The sequence below is a fragment of the Penaeus vannamei genome, chromosome 1, assembly GCF_042767895.1.
Source record: "Penaeus vannamei isolate JL-2024 chromosome 1, ASM4276789v1, whole genome shotgun sequence".
In the NCBI taxonomy this organism is placed as follows: Eukaryota; Metazoa; Arthropoda; class Malacostraca; order Decapoda; family Penaeidae; genus Penaeus; species Penaeus vannamei.
In genome coordinates, this window is record NC_091549.1 from 11,451,591 (window position 1) to 11,461,972 (window position 10,382).

General features: G+C 43.2%; 2 protein-coding genes across 4 annotated transcripts in view; one reads left to right on the forward strand and one right to left on the reverse strand.

Moving 5' to 3' along the window:
- Positions 1-6,348, forward strand: part of LOC138866971 (uncharacterized) — a 6,993-nt gene extending 645 nt beyond the window's left edge. The window contains exons 2-3 of one of the 3 annotated variants that reach the window (XM_070141378.1): positions 2,243-3,586; positions 5,831-6,348. In XM_070141378.1, coding sequence (XP_069997479.1) covers positions 2,243-3,024 — 782 coding nt within the window. In that variant the 3' untranslated portion in view covers positions 3,025-3,586; positions 5,831-6,348. Of the gene's footprint in view, positions 1-2,162; positions 3,587-5,830 lie in introns of those variants that run through there. The other 2 variants (XM_070141415.1, XR_011399713.1) reach the window with 2 other exon arrangements.
- Positions 6,349-6,586: 238 nt separating this feature from the next.
- Positions 6,587-9,084, reverse strand: LOC113808737 (protein CIP2A homolog; the record flags this gene model as incomplete). The annotated part of the gene is given in 5 exon segments (XM_070141520.1): positions 6,587-7,032; positions 7,534-7,652; positions 8,237-8,414; positions 8,538-8,672; positions 8,932-9,084. Coding segments are annotated over 5 exon segments (732 nt in total), but the record flags the coding sequence as incomplete, so codon positions are not given.
- Positions 9,085-10,382: the final 1,298 nt, after the last annotated feature.

Below are 10,382 nucleotides of genomic sequence, written 5' to 3' on the forward strand. Positions count from 1 at the left end.
TAATTTTTCCTGCCTTCTATTTATTCCCTAGACCAGGTTTGGCCAACCTTTTGTGAGATATGATCTACTTTTTCTAAAGTTACCCTGATGCGATCTATCGGCCTAAGATTCGAACATATTCCATAAATGTAATTGGAAGTGTAATATTAATATAAATATAATAAATAACATTCCCAGAAAAAGGGTAAATTTGGAAATGCAACCACACACCATTTTTAGGTGAACAGAACAATTTTCCCATATCTTTCGTCGTGTTTCGAACGAATCTAGCACTCATTTCCTCTGCAAACGAAGCATAACTACGATATCGGTCTCGATAACTGGGAATAGGCCTACAGATCTGGAAATTTCGAGAAATATTGGTAGAATACTAGTAAGCATAGTCTATTAACACATTTCCGGGTTGTATAGGGGGCTCCGCCCCCTCAAACCCCCTTCCAGGGGGACTGCTCCCCCCTACTCCCCGCCTGGTCTACAAAATCTTCACCTCGTATGTTCCGGCAGGAGAGAGCCCGGGTAAATCAGGTATCTGACACATTTTCAGTAGATATAGGGGGCTTCGCCCCCTTATGACCCTTTTCAGGAAGACTGCCTCCCCCGACCCCGGCCTGGTCTACAAAATCTTCAGCTCGTATGTTCCAACAGGAGAGAGCCCAGACCCAGGGACAATTTTAACCTCATCTTACCTGAAGCATTGACTCCAGACGGGCCAGCCTGCGGGTCACTGGGATCGACGGAGTATTCCAGGTCGTTGTTGGCGGGAATTGCGATTCCCTACAGTAAAACTACACTGCTTTCTTCGTTTTGTTTGCTGAATCCTTTTCCATGCACCACAAACCCACTGGTGTCTGGTCATTTCTGTAATGACACGATGTCTTACAGTGCGGGCATTGTACTTCCATTGGCAATACACTGTGATGTAGATTTAGTTAGCTTGCTTCGTTATTTTGTTGATATTTCGCAGTGAAATCGAAATAATTGTTCTCACAACCTACACACTCTAGCCATGATGGAACTGATTTGAATTTCAAAAGGCTTCTCTAAGGCCCAGCCTCTATTGTCACGTGATGGTCTATTCCATATCTGATTGGTTCTAATGAGTGTCTATGTTCACGTCACGTTCACGCACAAATCTAATTGGCTCATTTGATTTCCCTCGCATACGCCATCCGCTACAAATCCGTCCGATTTCCCGTCGCTTTTAACGACTTTTTGTCATTTTGTCGCGGCGCTGGATGCGGAAGGTGACTGCGGCTTCTGGAAATCGTGGATTTTAAACTCTCTATAACTCCGTTATCATTAATTTCCGCAGAAAATGCTAAAGAAGAAAACTATCATAGAATGATGTGTCCTACCACATGGTAAGCTCTGATTCTTTAAATTAGGTGTGGGGTTGCATTTCCAATAATATATAATCCAAGAATCATGAGTACTTGGATATGCTATTGCAGCTATTTGTTTGAGAACTTCTGAGGGACGAATTATTGACAGGTACAGAAGTGTGATCGAATTAAACCAGGCTTGTGATCGACTAGTTGGCCACCCCTTCCCTAGACAATGGGGGGGGGGGGTCGTGCCAACCCGTAGAAAACAGACATAAGAACTCTGGCTGTGCGAGTGTTTTGTCACAGTTATGGACGTAGTCTGTTAACGGTGATCTGCGGCGAAAATTTCGTTATTTCGCGGTAAATATGAGGTCGCTGCAACTGTAGCTGTGTTGGGTATAGGTTACCGAGAGAAAAACGCAGAAATGGTCATCACCCTCTTACAGAGCGTAAGAAATAGAGAAAAGAAAAACAGTTTAGGTTGCAGCGGCCTCATATTTGAATGACGAAAATGTTCGATGCATAGCACCGCACTTACAGTCCATCACACCCTTATACAACTTGAGTTCTTAATGTCCGTTTTCTTTACGTTGGCACAAAGTGCTAATAAATGGGGGATACAGGGAGGCTTGTCCACTGTCTAGGGGATAGAAGTTAGAAAAGGATAGGTTAGCGTTTTGGGTTCGCTTGATGCCATGGTTGTGGGCTTAGTCTCTGAAGGGTGCGCCGCTCTCGGTAATAATTACCACTGTGCTGTTTAAGAATATATTTCTTATGTTCTATAAGATGTCGGTGTCCCATTTCTTTCTAACTCTGTAACATTAACTGTGCCTTTAGAGTCCCCTGGAGAGATTTCTGCCGTCTTCAGAGGAAGGTATGCCTTCAGACGTCCCTGGTAAGGCTCCTGCCGTCGTCAGAGGGAGGCGTGTATTCATACGCCCTTGAAGAAGTTCCTGCATTCGTCAGAGGGAGGCGTGCCTTCAGACGCCCCTGGAGAGGTTCCTGCCGTCGTCAGAGGGAGGCGTGCCTTCAGACGCCCCTGGAGAGGTTCCTGCCGTCGTCAGAGGGAGGCGTGCCTTCAGACGCCCCTGGAGAGGTTCCTGCCGTCGTCAGAGGGAGGCGTGCCTTCAGACGCCTCTGGAGAGGTTCCTGCCGTCGTCAGAGGGAGGCGTGCCTTCAGACGCCCCTGGAGAGGTTTCTGCCGTCGTCAGAGGGAGGCGTGCCTTCAGACGCCCCTGGAGAGGTTCCTGCCGTCGTCAGAGGGAGGCGTGCCTTCAGACGCCCCTGGAGAGGTTCCTGCCGTCGTCAGAGGGAGGCGTGCCTTCAGACGCCCCTGGAGAGGTTCCTGTCGTCGTCAGAGGGAGGCGTGCCTTCAGACGCCCCTGGAGAGGTTTCTGCCGTCGTCAGAGGGAGGCGTGCCTTCAGACGCCCCTGGAGAGGTTCCTGCCGTCGTCAGAGGGAGGCGTGCCTTCAGACGCCCCTGAAGAGGTTCCTGTCGTCGTCAGAGAAAGGCGTGCCTTCATACACCCCTGGAGAGGTCCTGCCGTCTCCTGGTGATGCGGTCGTCAGAGGGGACGTGTCTTCACATGCTCCTGATGAGGTTCCTGCTGTCATCAGAGGGGGGCGAGCCTTCATTCCCCCCTTGGAGATGTTCCTGCAGACCTCAGATGGAAGTGTGCCTTCAGAGTCCCCTAGATAGGTTCCTTCGGTCGTCAGAGGGGGACGTGCCTTCAGTGTACCCTGGAAAGGTTTCTGCCGTCGTCAAATAGGAACGTGCATTCACAAGCTCCTGAAGAGGTTCCTGCCGTCATCAGATAGGGACGTGCCTTCACACGCCTCTGGAGAAGTTCCTGCCATTGTCAGAGGGAGGCGTGTATACAGTGTCCCCTGAAGAGGATCCTGCCATCGTCAGAGGAAGTCATGCCTTTAGAGACCCCTGGCGAGGTTCCTGCGGTCGTCAGAGGGAGGTGTGCCTTCAGTCCCCTGGAGAGGTTCCTGTCGTCGTTGGAGAGAACCATGCCTTCATAGTCTCCTGGTGAAGTTCCTGCCGTCGTCAGAGGGAGGTGTGCCTTCGAAGTCCCCTAGTGAGGTTCCTACGTCGTCAGAGGGGATCGTGCATTCAAGAGTCCGCAAGTGAGGTTTCTTTAGTCGTCAGAGGGAGGCGTGCCTTCAGAATCTCCCATGAAAGGATTTTAGTTGTGGAGGTCTGAGAAACCCATTGAGGAGAAGAGGAGATAGGTATCCAAATGGTAGAGGAAGAGGTAGGTGGAGGGGAGGGTATGATAGAAGCTGGGGTGGAACCTACGGGTAGAGTGAGGAGGGAGAGGGATAGGTGTCAGGGCAGTGTGGGGTGCCTGGATTAAGATTTGAAAAAAAAAAGAAAAAAAAAAGAACGGGGTAGAAGTGGAAGCTTAAGATGGGAGAATAGATATAGGAGGATTGGTATAGAAACATCTTGGGAGGAAGAGAAAAACCTCGTCGACGTGCTTCCTGTCTGGCTTCGCATAAAGTGAAACCAAGTCTGAATCTGAGAATTTCTACCTTGTACTCAAGACAGAGTGATTGATCATGATTAGGTTGGGCAGAGAGGGCATCGGGCCGTGGAGCATCAGTGTTGGCAGAGTGGCCTAGACGCCAATGGACGGGGATAGGTTGACATGGCCGCGCGGATAGCGAGTCTCCAATATAAACTAGTGGAGGACTTGCGGGCAGGCGAGTAAGTCTTCTTTACAATCGGACCAATCTTTGAAGATGTGGCAGTTTGTCGATGAGATGGAGACAGTTCCAGTACAAGTCTTGAGAAATGGATAAGGCTGGTCAGCAATGGATTTGCCAATGATATTAGTCAGGATTGATAATGCTTCAGCTTGGGAGTCAGATGCAATTGCGACAAGGTGGGAACTAACGCTTACTTATTTTTGGAGACATTGCTGGTAGAGGAAATTGTCAGAGCAAGGGGGCTGTAGAGGGGATCATGAAAAATCAATCCTATTTGGTGGGACTAAATAGAGTATTCGAAAGATGTTTAGAGGTGGGGATAGTATAAGGACGGCGTGTGTGGAAGAGGAAGTAGTGTTGAGAAAGGTATTACTACAGAAGCGTGGACAATAAGGTTGGAGTATAGTAACAACGAAGGAGTTAATAGATGAAAGTTATGGGGATGGAGATGAAGTAGATGTTAGATGAATGTTTTCTGGAGGTTAACCTAACCTTTCTCCCTCCCTCCCTCTCTAACCTAAACTGAATCTAACCTAACCTCTTCTTTCTCCCTTCCACTCCCTCGCTAACCAAACCTATTCCTAACCGAAAACCAAACCTAACCTAACCCGACCCAACCCTAAGCCTAACCTAACGTAACTCAATCCAACCCTGCCTTAAAACTAACCTAACCGTTCCCTAAACCTACCCTAACCTAACCCAACCCTACCCTAACCCTAAATCTGACTTAACCCAACCCAACCAAAAACCTAACCCAACCCTTCCCTAAACCTAACCCAACCCTAAACATAACCGAACGTAATCGAACATATGCTAAACCTGATCTAACCCGGAACCTATCCCTAACCTATTCCATTTACAGGAGCGACCCTTCTCCTGATACCTCTTCCATTATGAAGACCCTGGTGACAGCCTCGAGCCCAAGTGAAGTCAGGATGACATGGACGACGCGAAGTAACTCCAGCCCCAAACTTTCCTACGCTGCATTTTATGGTTCCCTGCTTTGATAATTGTTTTGTGTACTAGTAGAGAATGCTATGCGATTGGCAAGTACGGAGAGGTCTGGTTGTGATTTAAACGGATCATTAATGGATAATGGTTAGAATAAATGGATGTGCTATCATCTAAGGTCATGATTAAGTTTTGCGACGAAAAGGGTAGAAATGAGTTAGCGATTAGGGGAAAGGTTTGTACGATGTTAAAGAGAGGTTAAACAGCTTTATATGATATCATGGTAGTGAAGTGTAGAGAGAGCGGGAGATACAAAATCAGGTAAAAGTTGATTAAGGGGAAAGGAGTAAAGGGAGAATGGCTATTAGATCAAATGGAGGATATTTATGCGTATGAAGAAGTCAAAGGAAAAGGAAGGGGATTTTGAAGACAGGTTGGAGGGTAGATGGGGGAGAGAATTGAGGAAAAGCAATGATTGTACCACTGGTTATTAACAGCATAGGCGTCGGTTTTGTGGACCTGTTATGTCAGTGTTCTCCCTTAGGCCTCGGTACGTGTTTTTCTCTGTGGATTATTCAATTTATTAATGAATTTCATTATTCCTAACTAGACAATTTTGCTGTTCAGAGACTTTTATTCTTTGTTTTACTTCATTTAGTCGTTTTTTTTTATCATTTATGTAGTTTTATGGATACGGAATATATGTTCACATTCTTACCAAATTGTACTCTCAGAACAGTGTTTGAGCTTTGCGGTCAGTTGCACATTAAGTGGTTTTGTAACCCTACATTTATCCCACAGTTTGTGATGCAGTGATATCTTCTCTTCTCTTCCAGTTTGTAAAAGCGCATACTGTTATGACTACCTCGAACATTACACTATGGGACAGCAACTACCAACGCCAGAATAGATCGGCGTAGCTCGACCCGCTCTCGCTCTTTTGGTTGTAGGGACATCAAGTCGCCTTCTCTCCTTGACCCTCGTTCCTGCAGGAGGGATACAAATCGGCAAGTGTGGGGATTGACCAGGCAGCATCCCCCGTGGAGGGCTGGCAAGTCACCAATGCGTATGTAGTGAATTTTCTGTATTTCTTGAAAATAAAACCAGTGAGAGCCTTTGTAGTCCTCTTTACCACCTTTTTCTTGTTTTCCCGGCTCGCTACCAAACCTCATGTGACTTAATGATGCTTGCTTTGAAATGTTCAGCGCAAACTTCTTGGTTTTGCGGCAAGATAACTCGTTTTCTAAACTAAATTCATACAAACATTTTCCCTAACAATTTTCAGGAGGGACTAAAATAACCATGGCAGATAGGGGTATTTCCACTTAAATTAAAGTATGGTATATCAGGTGGTAGACGAAGGAGAGAGGAAGTTATCAGCAATGCTCAAGTAGTAAATGGGTAAATGGGGTAAACTGCACTGAAAAAAAAATATTGTTGTATGACAATAAAGGATGATAGCATTATGGTTGTCTTCCAGTTCTCTCAAAACTTGGTATTTATTTTATTTATCAACTCTTTCAAGTTGCTAGTCCTTTTTCGTGGAGATATTCTGAGGAAGCCTGAACTCTAGGTAAAAATGACGTACACCGGGATTTCATTCCTTTAATTTTAAGAATAGAGACAGAATATCAAGATGAATATGGAAGATTTATCTACTACTTACTACTTACAAAACAGTATCTTAATAAAAATATACTTTATAAAAAAGACTGGTTAAAAGAAATGCTCCATAATTTGTATTAAGAACAGTGTTTTCAGATGAATACCAATCAGAAAAATATTTTGCACAGGTTATTTACTTTATATATTTAATTTTTGCAGCAGGAGAGTCTAACATTCAGTTTTCTTAACTACACATTGACCTACTCCCCATCACACGGCTGAAAATCTACACCAGTTTTCCAGCAGATATATTGTGGATCATGTCTTGAATACGCTTCAACTCTGTGAATTTCCGGGTCATTTCTTCGAGTTGACTTTCCTTCTCAGTTAGGGTCTTCTCATGGCTACTAATAATCAGCTCTAGCTCTGAATTCTGGAAATAGAAGCCAAAATTAGGTTCTAGTAGATTTGTTTAATCATGAAACCAATGCTATTTTTGGGAATTGTTACTGAGAGCGACTCACCCTCCAGAGACTAAGTCCCAAAACCAGGGTATTGCACATAAACCCAAGAAACCATCCATACCTTTCCTACCTTCTATTTACTCCCCTTATTTATTAGTACTTCATGCCAATTTATAGAAAACGGACATTAAGAACTCAGGCTGTATGAGGGTGTTGTGGACTTTGCGCAGTGATATACAGGGGATATTTTCATCATTTAGCAGTGAATATGAGGCAGCTACAGCTGCAGCTGTATATATGGTGTTTCTTACTCTATTTCTAATGCTCTATAAGATGGCAGTGTCCAATTCCCTCCATCTCTGTGCATTACTCTCAGTAACTTATACCCCCCCCCCCCCCACACACACACAAAGTCCTCCATAAGGAGATGTAGCTCTAAACTTAAATATTCGTCATAAGCTAAGCCATACCTCTTTCTTCATCTGACCCTGAGCTTTCTCAAGTCTTGCTATCTCCTTCTGTAAGTCATCATGATCTCTTCTTCCTTTCTTCAGTTCATCATCTAGCTTCTGGTTGCACTCTTGCAGTTCTGCAAAGCAGGGGAAAAAAGGTCTTTAAATGCATTCCTTCACTAAGAAAGTACATACACATGATATCCCACTTACTTTGGGATTTACATAATTTTAGACTCTAAATCTCTGTTTAAATAATAATAATAATAATAAAAGCTATAAACCATAAAAAGCTTTAAAGCTATGAACTTAAAAGACCAACATTCTTCCTGTCACACTCACTGGTACCCAAAATTACATAACATAAAAAAACTATGCCATTTCTCCAATTCATCTTTCAGCTCCTTGTTCTTTAATCCTTTACCACTACATGAGAGCTACACATGCCATAGCACTTTTATCAGTCTGAAGCAACAGAAAAATCACATTTCTGGTTGACAGAACTGCCAAATACATAGTCGCTAGCTAGATGAAAGGGACTAACCCTCATGTACTCCTCTTTAATCTGTATATCCTCTCATTCATAAACCAAAAAACAACCATGATAATTGCACAAATTACTGATGTTTTTCGGGTTCCTTTTCTTGCTGCTTTTAAAGTATTCTTGTCACTTGCATATTTTCAGTCATAAAACAACTTTCGTACTCATATTACAACTCACTGTGGAATTTCTCTTGTTCCTCCTTAATCTGCTTATGAAGATTCTTGATGTCATTCTGCGCATCGCTCAACATCCTCTGAGACTTGCGGATCATCTCGTCGCGAGCATCAAGCTCTGATCTCAAGGCTGACATCTCCTTCTGCAGCTTGGAGTTTTGCCTGTCCATGGCTGTCTTTTCCTGTGTGGTGAAGAAAAGGGTGATGAGGAACAAGTAGGTGAAGAAAGAGACAGTCTCAAGAAATATTCTCTTTAAACATCTCTTTGACATTCTGTTACACAAACCAACATTTTTTTTACATACCTTCACCAGATTCTCTCTCAGTTGTCTAGCTGAGTTCTGCACTTGGGAAATGGTTGCTTGCAGTTCAGTCTTGTCCTTCTGAGATGCTTGGAATTTCTGTTCCCATGTGCGCAGGAGACTTCGAAGTTGGTCATTCTATTGTACCAAATAACAATGTAAATAAAATAATAAGAAGAGTAATAATAATGAAATGGACTCATTAACAACAGAAATAGGAAGAGAAAGAGAAAAGAGAATGAAGAGAAAGAAAGAGAAAAGAGAATGAGAAGAAAGAAAGAAATGAGAATGAGGAGAAAGAAAGAAAAAAGAATGAGGAGAAAGAAAGAAAAAAGAATGAGGAGAAGAAAGAGAAAAAGAGATGGTGGTGGAAAGGCCAAAGAATTGGTGAACTGACCTGAGCTCGTGTCTGAAGCATGGAATGGTGGGTTTGTCTGTTCTGGGTATCGGCTGCTGCCAGCGCATCTCTCAATGTCATCTCCATATGTGCCGTGGCTGCCAGCTTGTATTCATACATTTCCATTATGTCAGTCAGGCCTAAGTCTTTCAACTGGAATTGAAGGAAGTATTTTTTGAATATGAGTATTTTGAGTTTATAATGGTATATGCTGATGTCTTGATAAATTATTCTCCATTTTATCTTAAAATAAAAATGGACTGTGGTAGATATTCCATTTCCTTTAAAATATCATTGGTATTGCTCTAAGCCCAAACAATTAAATTAAAATAATTAAGTGGAAACCTAATCCTTGGAATCCTTAGAAAAGACCTCAGGGATCATAATGAATCCAGAGGACTTTTCCGGCCCAATATCCCTAGGGGAAGTAGCAAATTTGTAAAGGTAATGATTAGTCTCCCTGGACTAACAATCCCTTTAAGCCAGTACTCCAGCTTTAGGTCCCCTAGGACACACCTGGGATGAAAACAGCTGTCTAACTGAGGTCCTAAGAGTATGGCATGTCTTGCTTTTGTTGTTCGTTTTGTTAATTTTCTTTACACACATACTTTATACCCTTTTCTTTAATTTTCAGAAAGACGTTTTTATTTCTTATTGATATTAGTATAAATAAAAATATAACTTTCATTATATCAATAAAAATAACAACATAAATGTTCATCCATTGGCTACGGGTTTATGCACTGTCCACTGCGAATTCTGCTGCGGTTCAAGTGCTCAGCCACCAAGGAGTCAATTTGTAGACCCCAGTGACTGCATCCCGTTTCTGCTTTCCTTGACTTGTAGGGAAATGTGTTTTTTCTTTGATGCTTTTAATATTGATACTGTTACAATTATTGACATTATGATTAATATCAAAATAATAATAATAAACATATTAAAAGGAAAAAACTTTAAAAAATCAAGCAAAATGGCAAAAAGGTGAGATTTAGGAATTATGATTGGCTCATTTGAAACTAAACACTTATGAAGCCATTTCTGTATGAACGTAATTAATAGCCTAAAATTATAATGGAAATGGCATATTCTTTGTCAACTGTGCCCAATGGATTAACTGCATTAAAAAAACAGGAATGGGGGAGTAAGATCAGGTCAGGTAGGTGTGAGGTTTTCAACCTCCTCCCCCCCCCCCCCACAGACCTTACCCATCACCTATCCTCCTCCCCCCCCCCCTTTCCTCTATCCTCATATCCCTCTCCTCTTATTCGCACCCTCTCCTTGTCCCCTCGCTTTTTATACTCCCCTCTACTTCTGTGCTAGTTTCTCCCTCTTTTACTCTTTTCCTCTGCTTGCTCTACTTCTTATCTTCATCTCTAACCTATCCTACCTCCATCCCATCCCTATCCTATCCTGTATCCTGCCGCATTTCCCCTCGTACCCCTCTTATTCGC